At 42.0% G+C, this 22,958-nt stretch overlaps 1 protein-coding gene across 9 annotated transcripts in view; it reads left to right on the plus strand.

Annotated features, from left to right (window-relative positions):
* Positions 1-15,486: 15,486 nt before the first annotated feature.
* BIRC6 (baculoviral IAP repeat containing 6) overlaps positions 15,487-22,958 on the plus strand; it is a 210,869-nt gene continuing 203,397 nt past the window's right edge. For 7 of the 9 annotated variants that reach the window (XR_005718377.1, XM_040224596.1, XM_040224598.1 and 4 more), the window contains exon 1: positions 15,487-15,826. Coding sequence is in view for 8 of the 9 variants with exons in the window: in XM_040224596.1 (XP_040080530.1) it covers positions 15,502-15,826 (325 nt within the window). In the remaining variant the exon portion in view is untranslated. The remainder of the gene's footprint in view (positions 15,827-22,958) is intronic. The other 2 variants (XM_040224599.1, XM_040224600.1) reach the window with 1 other exon arrangement.

The following is a 22,958-nucleotide window of genomic DNA, read 5'->3' on the forward strand; positions in this document are numbered from 1 at the left end:
TGCATACAGACATGCTCTTCAAAATATTTGACCACCAATAGGGAACAATCAGCAGAGAAGGCAATGGCAACCCACTCCAGTACTCTTGCCTGGAAAATCCCATGGACGGAAGAGCCTGGTAGGCTGCAGTCCATGGGGTTGCTAAGAGTCGGGCATGACTGAGTGGCTTCACTTTCACTTTTCACTTTCATGCATTACAGAAGGAAATGGCAGTCCACTCCAGTGTTCTTGCCTGGAGAATCCCAGGGACTGGGGAGCCTGGTGGGCTGCCGTCTATGGGGTCGCACAGAGTCAGACACGACTGAAGTGACTTAGCAGTACTAATCAGAATTGAGCCTGACCATGGCTCTGGAACTCGTGCCTTGAGGACTATGCTGGATAAAGCATTAATCTTCAGTGGATGCATTGTAGGGAGCATCCAGGTGGCCCCCAGGTGAGAGGGGAAGTGTAAAGAAGCACTGTGGTGTTCAGGATAATGGCTGTTTCAGTATTTTAACCACCTGTACAGCCATGCTGGTGAGTCCTGTCTGTCTAAGTAGCTCTTCACCCTGAAGTGTTTACAGGGACCAGGGATCCAGTGTTCTAATCCTCTGTTTAAGAACTCAGCTTCTAAGGTGTTAGGGAAAAAACAGAAACTGAGTTTCAAGTATAGAAACTCAGCTCCAGGGGGCGAGGTTATGCCAGATGGTAAGAAACTTGGAATAAAGGTCAGATCAACTGGGCTTCCCTCCTAGCTCATTTGGTAAAGAATCCGCTTGCAATGCTGGAGACCCCAGTTCCATTCCCGGGTCGGGAAGATCTGCTGGAGGAGGGATAGGCTACCCACTCTAGTAATCTCGGGCTTCCCTTGTGGCTAACCTGCTAAAGAATCTGCCTTCAATGTGGGAGACCTAGGTTTGATCCCTGGGTTGGGAAGATTCCCTGCAGAAGGAAACCCACTCCAGTATTCTGATTTCAAGAATTCCGTGGACTATATAGTCCATGGGGTCACAAAGAGTCGGATGTGACTGAGCGACCTTTACTTTCTGGGCTTCCCTTGTGGCTCAGCTGGTAAAGAGTCTGCCTGCAATGTGGGAGATACGTGATCTATCCCTGGGTTGGGAAGATCCCCTGGAGAAGGGAATGGCTACCCACTCTAGTATTCTGGAAGCTGTAGAAGGAACACCGAAGATGCTCCTGTAAAAAATAAAATCCTACGTTCATATGACCTCACCTGCAGCAGGAAAATAAACACGAGGACAAGGAAAATAGTGTCTACCTCATTTGTGCCTTCCAACTCTCAGATGAATGTGTGAAGTTGGTGGAAGCTAAGGGGCCAGAACTGTAGATTTCAGTGTTCTAGCCTCTCCAGGACAAGGAGGTACCCTGTGGAGGGTAGAATACAGGTTGAGTAAACCAATCCACTTTATCCACTAAACTTGGAAAAATAATGCAAAGAGTTCCTGAGACCCTATCGCCCAGTTTTCCTTAATGTTAGCATCTTGCATAACCGTAGTACATTGACCTAAACCAAGAAATCAACATCAATACAGTATTATTAACTAAATGACAGACTTTTTTTTTGGATTGCATCAGATTTTCCATTAGTATCCTTTGTTTCTTCCAGGACCTAATCCTGGATCCCAGGATTTTGTCATTATGTCTCATTAAATCTCCTTCAGTCTGTGATAGTTCCTCAGCCTTTCCTTGTTCTCATGACCCTGAAATGGGAATAGTACTAAAACTTGTGAAGAGTACAGTTCTTTTGTAGAACGTCCCTTAGTTTGAATCTGTCTGATGTTTTTTTCTGATTGTTGTTGTTTAGTTGACTCTCTGTAACCCAATGGACTGTAGCCCACCAGCCTCCTCAGTCCATGGGATTTTCAAGGCAAGAATACTGGAGTAGGTTGCCATTTCCTTCTCGAGGTTGGGAAGATCCTAGGGATGGAACCTGCATCGCCTGCATTGGCAGGCAGATTCTTTACCATTGAGCCAGCACGGAAGCCTCTCCTGATTAGATTTAGGGTATGCATTTTTAGCAAGAACTTCAAAGTGATGTCCTCCCCAGTAGTCTGTCACATCATGGGGTATGTGATGTCAATATGTAAAGTAGTTTCAGAATTGCTAACCTATGTGCCTGTGAAAAACACGTTAATGACTAAGGCACAGTACTTGGTACATTTCTTTTCTTCTCAAACTTGAAATGTACAGTCAACATACAGTTTCCCAAACTACTTAGATTAGTTGTTATCCCTTCCATTCCCTTCGGTGTGCTTATGTTATTCATTTCTACTACAGTTGAGTTCATTTGTTGTTATTTATAGTCTATTCTGGGTTTCCTTCAGTCTGGTTGATTTTTAAAAAATTTACATTAGGACATGTTTTTAAACAAAGTATATTCCTTTCAGGAGAAAGGTTCTGTTCGCAGCTTTCTTAAAGCAGAAGCCCAGCTAGATTAGGCTCAAGGATGTGATGTGTTTGTCTACATGGAGATTTTTTTAAAAAAACAACTGTGAATACATTGCTAATGTTAAGAAATTAAGAGATTTCACATAAAAAGTGCAAATTGATGGTTTTGCTTAAAATAATTAAATCTATCTACCCTGAGTCTGCTTTCCCATATGGCAACAATTCCAACTCAGTAGGTCTGTTGTGGGACAAGGAAGTTCCTCTAGAAGTCCAAGGGGCTCCTGTGTTTGAGAATTACTACTCAGAGGAACAGAGTGAGGGACAGCTGGGAAAACTAAGACTAGCACAAGATCCTCTGACACAGCCTGTCCTCTCATTACACCATGTTCCCTTTGAGCATGCTTATCAAATTAATAAGATTACACCTTTCTCATAAATAAGGATTTACTTTTTTATAGCACAGGGCACTATATATTCAATATCTTGTAATAATCTACAATGGAAAAGAACCAGAAAAAGAATTAATCTATCTATATCTGAATCACTTGGCTGTGCACCTGAAACTAATACAATGTTGTAAATCAACTCTAGTTGAATAAAATAAATAAATAAAAGTTACACATTTCAGCAGGAAGTTTAGTATAGTGGCTAAAAATTCAGGCTATGAAGTCAGACGGGAGTTCAGCATTCAAACCCTGGCTCCTCCATTTACTAATATATAATCTTTATCCTTTTAAACCCTTCCTGACTTCATTAACTTCTTAGGACTTCAGTGGCCTCATCCATAAAACAAGAATAACATTTTGCCCCATAGAATCATGGTAAGGTCTGTATGTCTAAGATAATGTTATTCCTTTAGTCTTTTCAAGCTGTGTACTGCCCAGTGCCGATCTAGGCATTGAAAAGTTCACTGTAGCTGCTAGGTGATGTGAGAGACTGCTCGTCAGAGGGTTGTTCAGCATCCTGATCAGGGAATAATCAGAACAGTAAGTATTCAGACACTATGAAGCAAGTCAGAAAAGGGGTAGAGATATCCAAAGGGATAAGAGATGGCACGATGTAAGAGGTACCTCCCAATTAGACAGGAGAACTCACAGCCACAGAAAAAGTGTTAGCCATCCGGGCAGATCATGCCAACCTAGAGGGAAATCGTGAGGGAACAGCACCCATCTTCCTTACATGCCAGATGGCTAGACTCTTCCCATCTTATTTTATATTCAGGAAGCCTGGAGGAGATCGCTTAAAGACCTGGATCTTTCAGTGGGGCTGTTGGCTTTTGAGCTGGGCCTTGTGCAGGGTCAGAATGTTGATTCTGGGGCCAGCAGTAAGTGGCCACATTGAGGTACTCATTCCTCTGAAGCATAAGGTTTGTTGGACTAAAACACCATGATGATCAAAGCATTCTGGGATGTCTTCCTGGCCATCTCTCTTTCCATCACTCTAGTATCATTAAATCAAGTATTATTGATTCTCTTTTTAAAGTATCCCATATTTCTTTGCCACTATGTCAGTTCAAGCCACTCTCTTTTATCTCCTGAACTCTGCTGTAGCCTGCTTTGACATTTCCTGTACCTAGGACCCTCTTCCTTTGGTTTTCACCATTCAGATTTTAGTTCTAGTGGCCTTCCCTGGCCATGCTCTCTTAAGTAGCCTACTCCTGGTCATCAGATCATATTCTCTCTTTCATTTCCTTAATTCCACATAAATCTAAAGTCATCTTGTTTATTTTGGTTCTTAGTATGAAATTATATATTCCATGAGTGTAGAGACTGTCATTGTTTTTTCCCCACTTTGAATCCCCACAGTGAAGACCAGTGTCTGACATTGTTGAATGAATGAATAGGTGAATGTTCTAATTGGTCTTCCAATTTCTGCTCTTGTAGGGTGAGGCAAGTGAGACACTTGCCTGAGGTACAAAACTTAACAGGGATAAGTCATACTTTAATGAAGTATTTAAAAATAAAAATAAATGCAAAAAATGGTGGAAAAGCATCAAAATTTTAAATAAAGACTTGCATGATCCTATTGTACTTTTCTTAAAAGGATCTCAACTCTGGTTCCAAGAGAATCTTATTTACAAAAACAGGGAGCTAGACTGTAGCCTATAGTTTGTAGATTTTATTTTTTAAAATATGACTAATCTGGATCATCTAGTCAAAGCTATGGGTTTTCCAGTAGTCATGTACAGATGTGAGAGTTGGACCATAAAGAAAGCTGAGCACTGAAGAATTGATTCTTTTGAAGTGTGGTGTTGGAGACGACTCTTGAGAGTCTCTTGAACTGCAAGGAGATCAAACCAGTAAATCCTAAAGAAAATCAGTCCTGAATATTCATTGGAAGGACTGATGCTGAAGCTGAAACTCCAATCCTTTGGCCACCTGATGCAAAGAACTGACTCATTGGAAAAAGACCCTGATACTGGGAAAGATTGAGGGCAGGAGGAGAAGGGGATGACAGAGGATGAGATGGTTGGATGGCATCACCAGCTCAAAGGACATGAGTTTGAGTAAGCTCTGGGAGTTGGTGATGGACAGGGAAGCCTGGAGTGCTGCACTCCATGGGGTTGCAAAGAGTCAGACATGACTGAGCAACTGGACTGAACTGAACTGAACTGAATTTGGATCACTGAGTGTTTTGACAGCTCTTTAAATTTTGCATCCATGGTGAGTGCTTTACCCTATTGCCTTACACAAGGTGAGTGTCATTCCCTAGTTGAGCCCTGCTTTAAGATTTTAGTTCCAGCCCTCAGCAGGGAAAGCATGAGTTCAGAGTCCTAACCACTGGACTACAAGGGAATTCCCCCAGCTTGTTACCTTTTAAGTTACTCTTAAGGTAATCAGAATGGTCTCTTTAAAGGTAAGTCAGATCTTGTCACTGTATGTTAAATGGCTTTCCTTTTGGCTTAATACTAAGTCCCAAATTCTTACTGTGGCCCACATCTACCAGCTCTGATGTAAGCTGGTCCATGTCTTCTTTGTGAACTTCATCTGAGTCTTTCTTCCCATGGTTTACTCAATCCTAGCTACACTGTCTGGAAAAAGTCAAATACCCCAGGACCTTTGTAGAGCCCAGTAGACTCTCTTTTCCCACATACTCGTAAATACTTTCCTCTTGAACTGGTATTTCCTTTTCAGGTTTTAGATGTCAGCTTGTATCAATAACCTCAGATATGCAGATGACACCACCCTTATGGCAGAAAGTGAAGAGGAACTAAAAAGCCTCTTGATAAAAGTGAAAGATAAGAGTGAAAAAGTTGGCTTAAAGCTCAACATTCAGAAAATGAAGATCATGACATCCGGTCCCATCACTTCATGGGAAATGGATGGGGAAACAGTGGAAACAGTGGCTGACTTTATTTTGGGGGGCTCCAAAATCACTGCAGATGGTGATTGCAGCCATGAAATTAAAAGATGCTTACTCCTTGGAAGGAAAGTTATGACCAACCTAGACAGCATATTCAAAAGCAGAGACATTACTTTGCCAACAAAGGTCCATCTAGTCAAGGCTATGGTTTTTCCACTGGTCATGCATGGATATGAGAGTTGGACTGTGAACAAAACTGAGCACCAAAGAATTGATGCTTTTGAACTGTGGTGTTGGAGAAGACTCTTGAGAGTCCCTTGGACTTCAAGGAGATCCAACCAGTCCATTCTAAAGGAGATCAGTCCTGGATGTTCATTGGAAGGACTGATGCTTAGGCAAAAACTCCAATACTTTGGCCACCTCATGTGAAGAGTTGACTCATTTGAAAAGACCCTGATGCTGGGAGGGATTGGAGGCAGGAGGAGAAGGGGACGACAGAGCATGAGATGGCTGGATGGCATCACTGACTCAATGGACATGAGTTTCGGTGAACTCCGGGAGTTGGTGATGGACAGGGAGGCCTGGCGCACTGCTATTCATGGGCTTGCAAAGAGTTGGACACCACTGAGCGACTGCACTGAACTGAACTGACTTCCATTTAGAAGGGAATGGCTATCCACTCCAGTGTTCTTGCCTGGAGAATTCCATGGACAAAGGAGCTTGGCAGCCTGCTGTCTATGGGGTCACAAAGAGTCAGACATGACTGAGACTAACACTTTTGTTTTTTTCCACTTCCATGTATGTCAAAAGCCTGATTTCCCACTCTAGTCACTTTCTCATAGCACTAGAAGTTTCTCCTTCATACACATCACATTTGGAATCATATCTGTTTTAATGATGATTTGATTAATGTCTGTCAGCTTACTTGATTGTAATCCCCAAGGAACAATGATGGTATCTGGTGGTGGTGGTGGTTTTTTGTTTTGGCCCTGCTGCACAACTTGCTGAATCTTAGTTCCCTGGCCAGGGATTGAACCCAGGCTTTACCAGTGAAAGCTCTTGAGTCCTAAACACTGGGCTGCCAGGAAATTCTGATACCTGTCTCTTTGTTCTTTTGTTTCTTTCATCTTTATAGTGCCAAGTATGTAGCAAGTGCTTAATAAATACCTAATACAGTGCCTGGACCATCAGATCATGTATGAAATAAGGAGGAAGCAAATGAACTTTCCAGGTACTTTGATTCAACTTCCACTGAGTTCTTGCTGGTTTTTTGTTAATTACTTTTCCTTTGATCTCAAGCTGCAATCCTATGGTTACTCTTATCATATCTGTGACTCCTGAAGGTGTTTATTCTTAATCCAGCAGCCTGGTGAACTATTTTTTATTATTGCCTGAAAGTGTCAGCAGTAGGTGGATGATCAGTATCCAGACTTTTCAAATAAATGCCATACTGAGCTTTTTTCCAGAGATAATGACTTCTCACACCAAAAAGGCATTAGGTTTTTCCATATGATTATTCTATATCATATTCAGAAAATGGAAGATGTTCAACATACTTTACTTCCTGTGAGTGGTTTGACCAAAAAAGGAAGAATTGAACCTATGAAAAAACAGGGGTTTCCCCTGACTCTTGTTTCTGGTCTTCTGTTTCTTTGATTCTCAAAATATGGTCTAGCATCACTGGCATTGGCCAAGAGCAGGAACTGGTTAAATGCAGAATATAAGTTCCCCACCCCCGGAATCTATATTTTAATAAGTTGCCTGGGACTTGAAAAATTTAAGAACATAGTGTAAACAGGTACCCACTTCAGAATGGGAGGAGACTCTGTAGTCCAAAGGTTTCTAAACGTGGTTGGTACCAGAATCCTGTGAGACACTTGTCTAAAAAATATGGATTTCATTGATAGTTTAATTTTTTAGGCTTAGGGTGGGCCCCTAGAATGACTTTGATGCCACCAACACATAAAATGACATTTGGAAACTGCTGATTTTGTCCAGCTCTATAATTTCACACAGGAGGTGACTGAGTTAGGAAGCTTTAGCAGCTTGCTCTTAGTCACTAGATAGTGATAAAGCTGCACTGGAAAAGAATTCTTTTGGAGGGAGATTACAAGTGTTTAATTTTATTTGTTTCATTCTGGTATTTAAAAAAATATTTTATTACAAAAAGTTTCAAACATAAAGAAAATTTGATAGAATTTTCACAGTAAACATCTGTATACTGACAGCTTAGATTCCACCATTAACATTTTACTATCCTTGCTTTATCACATATATATTCATTTCATTTCTCTATTCATCCATCCCCCCTCTATCTTTTTTTAATGCATTTCAAAGTAAACTGCACACATCAGTATAATCTCCCAAACACTGCATCATGCATATAAGATAATTTGTTTGACTTCTCATCTTTTCACTGTGTCACACGTTTTTCATAGGAAGGGCAAGAACATTACGAAGATAGCAGAAGTGAGAAAAACAGTAAAAACATGGAAAAGAAAGAAAGCAGGAAACACTGGTGATTATTAAAGATGATCACCTCATGTTTGGGAACGCATGTACACCCGTGGTGGATTCATGTCAATGTATGGCAAAACCAATACACAATTGTAAAGTAAAATAAAAAATAAATAAATTTAAAAAAATAATTAATTAATGAAAAAAAAATAAAGATGATCACCTCCAATTTCTGAAGTACAGAAAACCTCACACAAATCTAGTAAGTTTATGCAAATTATTACAGAGAGTCATTTAAAAAACAGTACCCCCTAGGTATGTATTAACTTCATGAAGATTGATCTTTGGCACTAACTCAATATTAGGAGCTGCCATGCTATTGTTCCCTGTGACAACACTTCCCTCTTAGAAATCATGATATGCATGTCCCAAATATACACGTTCTGTAACAGCCCTAGCTCTGGCTTCTGTCCAGTACACTAGGATACCACTAATACGAAACGAAACTGAATGTGGAATAAGCAGGGAGATGAATCCCTTCTGAGTGATGAGAAACAAATGTGGACTATGTGTCTCTTTTCTCCTGACAGTAAATTTTTTTATTTAAAAAACTGTGATAAAATACACATAACAAAAATTTACCATTTTGACCATTTTAAAAACTTAATAGGTTTTAGATTTTAGAACAGTCTCAGATTTACAGAAAAATTAGCAGATTGTACAGAGAAATTACCTGTTCCCCTGCACTAAGTTCCCCTATGACTGCATCCGCATGGCATACGTTACAGTTACTGAATCAATAGTGATACATAATTATTATGTATCATAATAATTGATACATAATAACCCATATGATAATAACCCATATCAACCCAAGTGATCCATAATTAACCCATGTAGCCCATAGCTTACATTCAAGTTCCCTATTTGTGTTGTATAGCTCTGTGAGTTTTGACAAATGGGTAATGTCATGAATCTGTCGTTACCGAATAGTTTCACTGCCTAAAAATCCGGTCCTCCACCTATTCATTGCTTCTCCCTCCCTATTAACCAGTGGCAACCACTGATCTTTTTACTGTGTCTGCAGTTTTTCCTTTTCAGTAATGTATGGTTGGAATTATACAGTAGAAGTCCTTCTCAGTTTGGCTTCCTTTACTTGGACATATGCATTTACGCACTGGTCATAGAAAACACTCTCTTCCAACAACACAAGAGAAGACTCTACACATGGACATCACCAGATGGTCAACACCGAAATCAGATTGATTATATTCTTTGCAGCCAAAGATGGAGAAGCTCTATACAGTCAGCAGACACAAGACTGGGAGCTGTCACTCAGATCATGAACTCCTTATTGCCAAATTCAGACTTAAACTGAAGAAAGTAGGGAAAACCACTAGACCATTCAGGTATGACCTAAATCAAACCCCTTATGATTATACAGTAGAAGTGAGAAATAGATTTAAGGGACTAGATCTAATAGACAGAGTGTCTGATGAACTATGGACAGAGGTTTGTGACATTGTATAGGAGAGAGGGATCAAGACCATCCGCAAGAAAAAGAAATGCAAAAAAGCAAAATGGCTATCTAAGGAGGCCTTACAAATAGCTGTGAAAAGGAAGAGAAGCAAAAAGCAAAGGAGAAAAGGAAAGATATAAGCATCTGAACACAGAGTTCCAAAGAATAGCAAGAAGAGATAAGAAAGCCTTCCTCAGCGATCGATGCAGAGAAATAGAGGAAAACAACAGAATGGGAAAGACTAGAGATCTCTTCAAGAAAATTAGAGATACCAAGGGAACATTTCATGCAAAGATGGGCTTAGTAAAGGACAGAAATGGTATGGACCTAACAGAAGCAGAAGATGTTAAGAAGAGGTGGCAAGAACACACAGAAGAACTGTACAAAAAAGATCGTCACGACCCAGATAATCACAATGGTGTGATCACTCACCTAGAGCCAGACATGCTGGAATGTGAAGTCAAGTGGGCCTTAGGAAGCATCACTACGAACAAAGCTAGTGGAGGTGATGGAATTCCAGTTGAGCTGTTTCAGATCCTGAAAGATGATGCTGTGAAAGTGCTGCACTCCATTTGCCGGCAAATTTGGAAAACTCAGCAGTGGCCAAAGGACTGGAAAAGGTCCGTTTTCATTCCAATCCCAAAGAAAGGCAATGCCAAAGAATGCTCAAACTACCGCACAATTGCACTTTCCTTGGAAGGAAAGTTATGACCAACCTAAATAGCATATTGAAAAGCAGAGACATTACTTTGCCAACAAAGGTCCGTCTAGTCAAGGCTGTGGTTTTTCCAGTGGTCATGCATGGATGTGAGAGTTGTACTGTGAAGAAGGCTGAGTGCCAAAGAATTGATGCTTTTGAACTGTGGTGTTGGAGAAGACTCTTGAGAGTCCCTTGGACTGCAAGGTGATCCAATCAGTCCATCCTAAAGGAGATCAGTCCTGGGTTCATTGGTAGGAGTGATGTTGAAGCTGAAATTCCAGTATTTGGCCACCTGATGCGAAGAGCTGCCTCATTTGAAAAGACCATGATGCTGGTAAAGATTGAGGGCAGGAGGAAAGGGGATGATAGAGGATGAGATCGTTTGATGGTATCACTGACTCAATGGACATGGGTTTGGGTGGACTCCGGGAGTTGGTGATGGACAGGGAGGCCTGGCGTGCTGTGGTTCATAGGGTTGCAGTCGGACACAACAGAGCGACTGAACTGAACTGAACTGAATAGGTGTGTAGTGATACCATATTAACCATTTTTAAGTTCATAGTGCAGCAGCATTAAGTACATTTACATTATTGTGTTACCATCACCAAAAAACTTTTCATCTAGTATGACTAAAACTCTGTACCCATTAAACAGCTCCTCAGTTCCTCCTCCTTCGGTCTCTGCAACCACCATCCCACTGTCTCTTAAGAATTTAAATACTCTAAAAGTACCTGATGTAAGTGAAATTATACAGCATTTGTCTTTGTTTTATCTTTAACTGATGATTGCTTTACAATATTGGTTTGATTTCTGTTGTACAGTATTTGTCTTTTTGTGATTCCCTATTTCACTGGGCATAATGCCCTCAAGGTACAGCTATGTGGTGGCATGAGTCAGAATTTCTTTCCTGTTTCAATTATATATATATATATATAAAGAAAGGCAATGCCAAAGAATGCTCAAACTACCACACAGTTGTAGTCATCTCTCATGCTAGTAAAGTAATGCTCAAAATTCTCCAAGCCAGGCTTCAGCAATACGTGAACCGTGAACTTCCTGATGTTCAAGCTGGTTTTAGAAAAGGCAGAAGAACCAGAGATCAAATTGCCAACATCCGCTGGATCATGGAAAAAGCAAGAGAGTTCCAGAAAAACATCTATTTCTGCTTTATTGACTATGCCAAAGCCTTTGTGTGGATCACAATAAACTGTGGAAAATTCTGAAAGAGATGAGAATACCAGACCACCTGACCTGCCTCTTGAGAAATCTGTATGCAGGTCAGGAAGCAACAGTTAGAACTGGACATGGAACAACAGACTGGTTCCAAATGGGAAAAGGAGTACGTCAAGGCTGTATATTGTCACCCTGCTTATTTAACTTCTATGCAGAGTACATATGAGAAACGCTGGACTGGAAGAAACACAAGCTGGAATCAAGATTGCCGGGAGAAATATCAGTAACCTCAGATATGCAGATGACACCACCCTTATGGCAGAAAGTGAACAGGAACACAAAAGCCTCTTGATGAAAGTGAAAGAGAAGAGTGAAAAAGTTGGCTTAAAGCTCAACATTTAGAAAACAAAGATCATGGCATCTGGTTCCATCACTTCATGGGAAATAGATGGGGAAACAATGGAAACAGTGTCAGACTTTATTTTTTGGGGCTCCAAAATCACTGCAGATGGTGACTGCAGCCATGAAGTTAAAAAGAGGCTTACTCCTTGGAAGAAAAGTTATGACCAACCTAGACAGCATATTGAAAAGCAGAGATATTACATTGCCAACTAAGGTCCGTCTAGTCAAGGCTATGGTTTTTCCAGTGGTCATGCATGGATGTGAGAGTTGGACTGTGGCGAAGGCTGAGCGCTGAAGAATTGATGCTTTTGAAGTATGGTGTTGGAAAAGACTCTTGAGAGTCCCTTGGACTGCAAGGAGCTCCAATCAGTCCATTCTGAAGGAGATCAGCCCTGGGATTTCTTTGGAGAGAATGATGCTGAAGTTGAAACTCCAGTACTTTGGCCACCTCATACGAAGAGTTGACTCATTGGCAAAGACTCTGAATGTGGGAGGGATTGGGGGCAGGAGGAGAAGGGGATGACAGAGGATGAGATTGGTGGATGCTATCACTGACTCGATGGACATGAGTCTGAGTGAACTCCAGGAGTTGGTGATGGACAGGGAAGCCTGGCGTGCTGCGATTCATGGGGTCGCAAAGAGTCGGACATGACTGAGCGACTGAACTGAACTGGTATATATATTTATTACTTATTCACATGTTACTTATACAGTCATCAGTCATCTGCCATTGGTGAACACTTTGGGTGTCTAGCGCACTTTAGCTATTGGGACTAATACTGCTATGAACATGGGTGTACAAATGTCTTTGAGATCCTGCTTTGAGTTTTTTTCGGTATGTGCCCAGAAGAACTGCTGGATCCTTCTGTAATTCTATTTTTAATTTTTTGAGGAACAGCCTTACTATTTTCCACAGCAGTTGTACCATTTTACATTCCCAGCAATAGTGCAGAAGGGTTTAACTTTGTCCACATCCTTACCAATACCTAGCTGTGTTTTTTTAGTTTTTGTTTTGTTTTTTGATGGTAGCCATCCTAATGAATGTGAATTGGTATCTCACTGTGGTTTTGTCCTGAGAGTGAATTTAGTGACACGTATACTGGCTATCAATATCAGGCCAGATAGAAAGAGCTCCTAGATCAGCCTTTCTGTTAGAAATCATTAGAACTTTAGGGTACTCTGCTTTGGGACTAAGCACATCTCCCTTAAACTTAAGCAGAGAAGTTAATTAATTGGGCATTAGGCTGTTGATTTTTTTTTTTTTAAGATTTGTCATAAAAGTTTTTTTCTTCCCTATTTGTATTATGCAGTTTTGTATATCGCTTAAGTATGTGTGTGTGTATTGTGAGTTTTACTGGAGTATGTTATACGTATGTTGCAATTTAGCCATCCATTCAGACTCCCCCTAGTACTTAACAGGAAATCTTCAGGGACAGTGTTTGCTCTGTAAGCTCCAGAATTAGTTTTACCCCTTTCTATGTTCCTATGTGGCTCCACATAGGCCTCCACTCAGTTAGATAAGAGCCCATGCTTACTCCTCTGCCAGACTTCATCTTGCAGTTCTAGGGAGGCTGTCTCAATTAGATCTCAGCCTCTATTCCTCCTACTACAGGCTGGTTCTGAACCATCAGTGGCTGCACAAGGGAAAGGGGGCAGATGGGGGTGAGAAACTCTGCTTTCTCTCTTTCTATGCCTTTTATTTCTTTTTCTTGCCTCATTACAGTAACTTACTGTTAAGTTCCAGATCTTCCAGATACTGTGTTAAAAAGGACTGATGAAGTGGATGTCCTTGACTTGCCCCTGATTTTAGAAGGAAAGATGTCAAGTCTTTTACTGTTAAGTATGCTGTTGGCTGTAGGCTTTTTTGTGGATGCTTTTTTCAGGTTGGGGAAATTTCCCTCTATTTTTAGTTTGCTGAAAGGCTTTTTCCCCTTGAATGGATGTTGGATTTTTATCAAATGCCTTTTCTATATCAATAAGACCGGTTTTTAAAATCCACATCTCTGATTCCAGCAAATTCTTCCCGGAATGATTGTGAGAATTTTTACTTACTTTAGGTGATTACCACCTACGCCCAAAATGGTTGGGCTGGAGGCCCTCAGAAGGCCACCACTTCAGAACAGAAGAGCCATGCAAATCAGTACATCTTTAGTGTCCAGAGTATTTGCTCTCAACTCCACAAGCAGAAGGATATCAGTAACACAGCTGATATTAAACTTGACCCAGTCTTGCCCAGTTCATTTTCATGATCAATTCTAGGAATCTTACTCTGGATCCTGAAACACTTCACCACAGTTTGGAGGCCTCAGCCAGTGCTCAAGCAAAAATCCACTCAGAAAAACAAGCAACAAGCTACACTAAGGATTGTTGTTTGAAACACTGATTTTGGAGGGTTCTGTGTTTATATGAGTTTGTGAAATGTTGGTAAAAGGAGGTTAAATAGTATTCTTTGTCATACAAGGTCTCAGAGCTTTAGATAAACTAATATGTATGATAAATCTCCCAAGAGGAGAAATACTGGAGGATTTCTTTCCCAAATTTTTTGATTATGGAAGTGTTGGACATCTTGAGTAAGGAGCTTTGGAGAAAGTTGGTTTACAGGTGAAAGAAATCTAAATTCACAGATTTTTTGTTTTTTATCCCAACCAAAATATTTAACATAGTCTAGCACCCCCCAAACTGTGCCTTTTATCCATTTCAACACCGTACAACATTAAAGTATATTAAGTTTAAATTTAGCATTCAGGTTAGTTTGTTTTCCCTAGCAACAAGATGGGGGTCCTAATTTGCAGTAGAAGCCTACTCAGAGGAACCTTTAATGAAAATTTGGTCCAAAATGGGTCTTCAGAGAGAAAAATCTTCGAAATGATAGCTTTTACAGTTTCAGCTTGTGTTTTGAGACTTAAAAAACTGTTTTGGAAGGACACCCTCCGCTACATTTAGACTGGTCCTTTGGTTTAACAATAAATTTGGGAACGGGTGGGGCGTCGTAATACGCGTGGGTTTGGGGAGGTCGTTCGGTTTCTCCAAATCCAGACTAGAAGTTTTTCAGATTGCTGAGCAGAGGCCCAGACAGGAGGTCTCTTTTGGGCCACAGCCAAACAGCTGCACCGCGCGTGCTGGGAATCGTCCAGGCAGAGGTGGAACCGCAAGGGGCCTCAAGGCGTCTCAGCCAGCACCGTCCGGGGTCCCCGCCTAGCGGAAATACACATCCCAAACCCCAGCTCTCCACCCACCCACCCCGCCTTGGTCCGGATTAGGGGAGCTGGGCGGAGTCCAGGCCGCGGCCACTCCCCGGACTCGGAAAAAAAACTGGGACGTTGCGGACACAGAGCTGGCTGGACCAGCGGCGCGTGGCACGCGTTCTCCCTCCCGCGCATGCTCCGGCCGGCCGCCTCCCGGTCCCATCCCGGGTCCCGCCTCTCTCGCTCCCTCTCCCCCTCCCCCGCCAGCCTCCCTCCGAGCTTGGCCCCTCCGGGCGCGCGGCCGACGTCCCAGTTGCGTGCCGGCGCCTGACTTCACTTCCGGCTAACGCGCTCTGCTTGCCCCCTGGCCCCGGATGGTGACTGGTGGTGGTGCTGCACCTCCCGGGACTGTCACTGAGCCGCTTCCCAGTGTGATTGTGCTGAGCGCAGGCCGGAAGATGGCGGCTGCGGCTGCGGCGGCCTCTGGCCCGGGCTGCTCCTCGGCGGCGGGGGCGGGAGCGGCCGGGGTCTCCGAGTGGCTGGTGCTGCGGGACGGCTGCATGCGCTGCGACGCCGACGGGCTGCACAGCCTCTCCTACCACCCGGCGCTCAACGCCATCCTGGCCGTGACCAGTCGCGGGACCATCAAAGTCATCGACGGCACCTCAGGGGCCACCCTGCAGGCCTCGGCCCTCAGCGGTGAGTGTGCGGCAACGCCGGGCGGGGGCCGGGCCCGCCGCGGGAGGAGCCGGGCCCCGGGATGCCGGGGAAGGAAGCCGCCCAGCCCCGGGGCTCGGCCTCCGGAGGAGGGGAGCGGCGGAAGGCAGGGCTGGGGGCTCAGGCCTGGCTGTGAAGGGAGGCCGGGAAACTGATGGATGAGGACCGTAGAAATTGGATATTTCAGCGGCTGCAGCTGGGAAGGAAAGACGGGCGAGACGGGGAGTGGTGGGAGTTGCCTTTCGGGCTCTGAGCGTCCGGTGTGGGTTGGTCCTCTGGGAGACGTGAGGAGGCCTAAGAGCTTGGCACCGGAGAAGCCCAGGCTCCGGGGTAGGTCCTGGAGAGGGTACAGTTTCTGTTAGATCAGAAAGCGAAAGGATTGCAGGGTTGGTCCGGACTTGAGAGGCCGGTGGCCGGAGGCAAGCGTCCGAGCCGGCATCCAAGCCCTCGCCTCTTGTGGAGAGAAGAGGATCCGCGTCTGTTCCTGGGACCCGCAGGTGCTGGGATGTACGGCAGGCTTCGCGCCCAGCGTGGGGGTTGGGTGGGCCTGGAGTGGGGGCGGGGAGGGAAGTAGGAGGGCCAGCTGCCTGAACTGTTCCATCGACCACTTTAGGGCTCGGGCGGACGCCGTGGAAGACTGGCCCTTGTTCCCCGGCACGAGGCTTCCGCCTTCTACCCCCCAGGGACGAGAAACTCAGCACCTGCGGTGTATGAGCTGTAGATTCCTTTGGGTTCGTAATGAGGTGAAACTTCCGGCGTTCTCTGCTGGTTTTACCACTGCGAGCCAAGAGTTGGGATAAGGGGGCATGTGTGAGGCTCAGCGGTGGAGGAGACCAGTTCTGGCTGCTGTAAACCTTGGTCCAGGGACGGGACTTTGAGTATGCGAGAGGTGAACGCTCGATGGGCTGTTAGTAGTGTTTTGGAGTTGTCCTGGCAAGGTTAAGTTTGGGTGAATTGACATTTCATTTGCGGTTGAATGATGAGTGGCTTAATTTAGATGTTACAAATCGAGACTGAAAAGTTAGTATACGAGTTAGACTCCTGCACAGAGTGTAATGTACATGACTGTCCGCATTTAGCCAAGTGGAAGTAGTTACGTGGTCTTACCAATTCACTTGTATTTTAACAGAGCCAAGTAAGGTGGTTATTCTGATTTACTGTTAGGCACTTAACAGTAAATGGCAATTTAGGGATACAGAGTTAAAGGATTTAATTTTTGTTGATGTGAGCTTTGTGAAAGAAATGGATTTGGATAGCTGTAGAAAATAAATCTGAAACACATCTAAAGTATATCCAAGAGAAAGTTTGTATTGTAGCCGTGTGATTTTTCTTTTCTTGGCTTAGGCAAAGTACAAAAGTGGTGTCCCAGATGCATTCGCTGCAACTTGGACATAACAGCTTGTCTCTCTGTATGGCAGGGTACTTCTCATTAATAGTTGGATTTCTTTCTTCTTAAACTCACTTACATATATTTCACATCTGAAAAGGTATAAAGAACAATTGTGACAGACAACCATGTATTCCAGACTCAATTAAAAAAATAAAACATTACAAACAGTGTTGAAGTTTTCTGTGTCCCTTTGCATTCCTCCTGTTCTCTTTTTATACATGTCTTTTCCCTGGTGGCTCAGACAGTAAAGCGTCTGTCTACAATGCGGGAGACCTGGGTTTGATCCCTGGGTCGGGAAGATCCCCTGGAGAAGGAAATGGCAGTCCACTCCAGTACTATTGCCTGGACAATCCCGTGGACAGAGGAGCCTGGAAGGCTACAGTCCATGGAATCGCAGAGTCGGACACGACTGAGCGACTCCACTTCACTTATGTTTTTTAGTATATACCTTTATGTTTAAACAATATCTATTGGTGTCTTTCATGATTTTAAACTTTGAATAAGTAGTATCATAGCGTAAGTATTTGTATTTCTATAAAAAATCTTATTAACAAAAGTCTTAAAATGTTTTCAATAGAAAGAGGACTCTTAAGGGGTGTTTTTGTATCTGGAGGCCGTGTTTCAGAAGGGTTATATGTGCCAGAGTTAGTTATAAATGATTGGGGAAATAGGATGTAGATGAATGCATGTTAATGAAAAGGGAAGAAAACAGTCACTCACGTGGTAGATTGCTAAAGGGGAGGGCTTTGGGTACATAATAAAAGTATAAAGGTAAATACATAAACTACAGCACTGATTTGAGATAACTTAGTTGAGGTAGATTGGAACATTTAATCGGGAAGTATGGAAATGGATACAGCAGTGGATGGACATGCATTGAGAATTGAGTAGTATGTGGTTAGAATTATGTAGAAGAGTTTATGGCAAAAAACGGATTATAAAGCAGGTTTAAAAGCAACAATGGAAAAATTCAGAAATGTTTTCATATATGAGAAATGCGGTTGACTAATGATAATGATCAGAAGTAGTATAGGGTCCTGTATGCGTCATGTCTTCAGATGATTGGCCAAGGAATGAGGGATTTTGTGTTTTGCCTTGAACATGCAAGTACTTCGTAGGTTTGCTTTTATTGATGAATAGAGGGTGACAGTTTTGTCACTAGAATGGGGAGAAGGTGCCATTAGTAACCATGGTCCTAACATGACCCATTTTTCCAGTTCATGGGCAGTGAGGAAAGACATCTTTGGGTAAGGGGATATGGAGTGATGTAATCATATAGAGCTTTATTGGGTGATAGTGTAGTCTTATGGACGGGTTCAGTTTATGGGGTTATGGGTAGCCTGTTGGTGTAGATTGGAAATCGAAAAATGGGAGCAGGGCTTGTATGTATATGTATTCACTTGTATGGCAGTGATGGTGAATTTTTTATTTTATTTTTTAATTAATTTTAATTGGAGGCTAATTACTTTATAGTATTGTGGTGGTTTTTGCCATACATCAACATGAATCAGCCATGGGTGTACATGTGTTTCCCATCCTGAACCCCCTGCCACCCCACCTCCCCATCCCATCCCTCAGGGTCATCCCAGTGCACCAGCCCTGAGCACCCTGTCTCTTGCATCGAACCTGGACCGGCAACCTGTTTCATGTATGATAATATACATGTTTCAGTGCTATTATGTAAAATCATCCCACCCTCACCTTCTCCCACAGAGTCCAAAAGTCTGTTCTTTACATCTTGTGTCTCTTCTGCTGTCTTGCATATAGGGTCATCGTTACCATCTTTCTAAATTCCATATATATGTGTTGATATACTGTATTGGTGTTTTTCTTTCTGACTGACTTCTCTCTGTATAATAGGCTCCAGTTTCAATGATGGTGAATTTTTAACTACCACTGTTGATTACTGTATGTCTTCAAACTATGTGTCTCTCACATAAAATATTTATAAATACACTTTTCATTAGACTAAGAGTCATCAGTATATACTTAGTTAGGCAAGTATTTGCTCCTTTTTAGTGTTTTCAAAAGTGTGTTAGTTGCTCAGTTGTGTCTGACTCTTTGCGACCCCATGGACCGTAGCCCACCAGACCCCTCCGTCCATGGAATTCTCCAGGCAAGAATACGGAAGAGGGTGGCCATTTCCTTCTCCAGGGGTTCTTCCCAAACCAGGGTTAAGCTTTCTGAATGTGGCTTTCAGTTACCTCCATGATCTGGCTTTTACCTGTCTTTCTAGTCTTGTCTCACCATTTTGTTCTGTGAAACTGGTTCATTTAATTTTTTTTCCCAACTGTAGTAATTTTATTCCTTCTTGGAATTCACCAATTCCCTCCAGAAAATTAGATGAATCTTACCCCTATTTCAGGACCTAGAGCATATCTGTAACTTCCTAATTCTTTTGGCTCGAAGTAATCCACTGAACCCCTAAACACATTGTCCTATTAATGCCTATTTTAGTAATTTGACAGCTTAGCTGTTTGTGATATGCTTCCTGTTTTGAACTATTTAAATTTCATTTTATTTAATTGTGTGTGAATATAGATGTCTGTTTAACTATATTTCAAACTCCTTGTGGGAAGGAGCCTTGTCTACTTGTTTATATCTCCTCCACAGGACGCCTAGTACAATATTTCAATAAATATTTTAGATTTGCTGTGTGTGTACTAATGAGTATGTTAAATGGATGTTTCTTTTCAACTGCTCAGTAAACACTTTTTTTGGCTTTGGGTTTTTTTTCTGTCTTTCATAAGTAGATTCATTATTTTTTTTTTAAAAGAATCATTTCAGGTTCATAGTAAAACTGAGCAGAAAGTACAGAGTTCCCATGTTACTCCTGCCTCCATTCCCTTCATTGGCAGCATCTGAGACACACTGGTATGTTTGTTACAGTCAGTGAACCTGCATTACTGCATCATTCTCACCCAAAGTCTGTAGTTTATGTCGGGGCTCACCTCTGTACATTCTATGGGTTCTAACTACATATGGCATGTTGTGGAATACGGTCTCATTTAAAAACCCTTACTCTGCCTATTCACCCCTCTCTCCTAATCTCTGACAATTATTGATCTTTTTATTGTCTCCATAGTTTTGCCATTTCTAGAAAGTCATATAGTATGTAGCCTTTTCAGTATGGCTTCTTTCATGTAATAATAGGAATTTAAGTTTCTTATATGTCTTTCTGTAGCTTGGAAAGGTTATTTCCAATTAACACTGAATAATATATTACATTGTCTGGATATACCACAGTTTCTCCATTCACCTACTGAAGGATATCTTGGTTGCTTCCAGTTTGTGACAGTTATGAATAAAGCTGCTATAAATATCTGGGTCTAGGCATTTGTGTGTGCAAAAGTTTTCAGTTCATTTGGGTAAATACCAAGGATCATGACTGCTGGAGCCTATGGCAGGAGTATGTTTAGTTTTGTAATAAATTATCAAACGGTCTTCTCCAGTGGCTGTACCATTTTGCATTTCCAGAAGCAACAAATGAGAGCTCCTGTTGCTTTACATCTTCATCCGCATTTGATGTTGATAGTGTTTTGGATTGCTGCTTTTCTAATGGGTGTGTAGTGGTATCTCAATGTTTTAATTTGTAATTCCCTAATGACATATGATGCTGAATATGTTTTCATATGCTTACACGTGGACTTTGGGTTATAAAAATCAAAATAACTCTACATACACAACTTGACTAGGTAGAGTCATAGTAAAAAAACAAAACGAAACAAAAAAAAAAACACTTGTTTTTTTCTATTACTAGATATGTCCTTCTCTTTAACTGATGTCATTTAGCATAACAGGAAGGAGTAAGATCCTAGTTTCTGTTTTGTTTTTTCCTCTCTAAATTTAGTTGAATTACTTAGTGTTTCTTTTTTGGTTTCTCCATTTGCAAAATGGGAGTGGTAATTGTATTAATTGTGAAGATTAAGTGTAAATGCATGTAAAGTGCTTAGAATAGTGTTTACTGTTCAAAAATGTTTTTTATTTATTTGTAAATCTCTCTTTTTCTTAACTTAAACCATTTTGATATTCTGTCCAGTCTTTTGAACTTAACCCCAGATTTGAACTTCTTAGGAATTTTTTTGTGTGATTTACCATTTTTGTCTGGTATGATGGCTTCCTGTTCAGAATTAGAACCCAGAGCTACCTGCTCCAAGAAGTCTTGGAATATAGAAAACTAATTAGGTTAGCTTGCAGAGACCTCAGGAAATAAATTTAATGGATGAAACTCATGTTTATCACCTCTTTGTTGTTGCTCACTCAGTCGTGTCCGACTCTTTGTGACCTCATGGACTGCAGCACGCCAGTCTTCCTATCTCTCGAAGTTGTCTCAAACTCATGTCCATTGAGTCCATGATGCCATCCAACCATCTCATCCTCTGTCATCCCCTTTTGCTCTTGCCCTCAATCCTTCGCAGCATCAGGGTCTTTTCTAATGAGTTGGCTCTTCGTATCAGGTGACCAAAGTATTGGAGCTTCGGCATCAGTCCTTCCAGTGAGTATTCAGGACTGATTTCCTTTAGGATGGACTGGTTGGATCTCCTTGTAGTCCAAGGGACTCTCAAGAGTCTTCTCCAACACCACAGTTCAAAAGCATCAATTCTTCGGCGCTCAGCCTTCTTTATAGTCCAACACTCACATCCATACATGACTACTGGAAAAACCACAGGTTTGACTAGCTGGACCTTTGTTGGCAAAGTAATGTCTCTGCTTTTTAATATGCTGTCTAGGTTGGTCATAGTTTTTCTTCCAAGGAGCAAGCATCTTTTAATTTCATGGCTACAGTCACCATCTGCAGTGATTTTGGAGACCAAGAAAATAAAGTCTGTCACTGTTTCCATTCTTTCCCCATCTATTTGCCATGAAGTGATGGGACTGGATGCCATGATCTTAGTTTTTTGAATGTTGAGTTTTGTTTTTTTTTTTTGAATGTTGAGTTTTAAGCCAGCTTTTTTATTTTCCTCTTTCAACTTCATCAAGAGGCTCGTTAGTTCCTCATTGCTTTCTGTCATAAGGGTGGTGTCATCTGCATTTCTGAGGTTATTGATATTTCTCCCAGCAATCTAGATTCCAGCTTGTGCTTCATCCAGCCTGGCATTTCTCATGATATACTCTGCATATAAGATAAATAAGCAGGGTGACAGTATACAGCCTTGATGTACTCCTTTCCCGATTTTGAATCTTTGTTCCATGTCCATTTCTAACTGTTGCTTCTAGACCTGCATACAGGTTTTGCAGAAATATTTTTTTTTTACTACTTCTGGATTTGGTATGCGTTAATTTGGGTGAAATGCAGCATCTTCCTGTAGATCTCAGTTTTTGGAAATTGTAAATGATACAAATCATTTCCTATTTCCTGATTAATTTGGGTACATGAAGCTTTCCTAGTCTCAGTTATAAACATGTTACAGAGTTGGGACTACAACAGCCCTACAAGATAGTTGTCTTCTGGATGCATCTGAGTTCCTTGCATGTTAAGTCGCCTCAGTCATGTCTGACCCTTTGTGACCCCATGGACTGTAGCCCACCAGGCTCCTCTGTCCACGGGAGTCTCCAGGCAAGACTACTGGAGTGGGTTGCCATGCCCTCCTCCAGGGGATCTTCCTGACCCAGGAACAAACTCAGGTCTCTTAAGTCTCCTGCATTGGTAGGTGGGCTCTTTATACCAGCACCATCTTGGAAGCCCATCTGAGTTCTTTATAAAAATTTAATTCAGCAAATATC

Source organism: Oryx dammah, unplaced genomic scaffold (assembly GCF_014754425.2).
Source record: "Oryx dammah isolate SB20612 unplaced genomic scaffold, SCBI_Odam_1.1 HiC_scaffold_25, whole genome shotgun sequence".
NCBI classification, from domain to species: Eukaryota; Metazoa; Chordata; class Mammalia; order Artiodactyla; family Bovidae; genus Oryx; species Oryx dammah.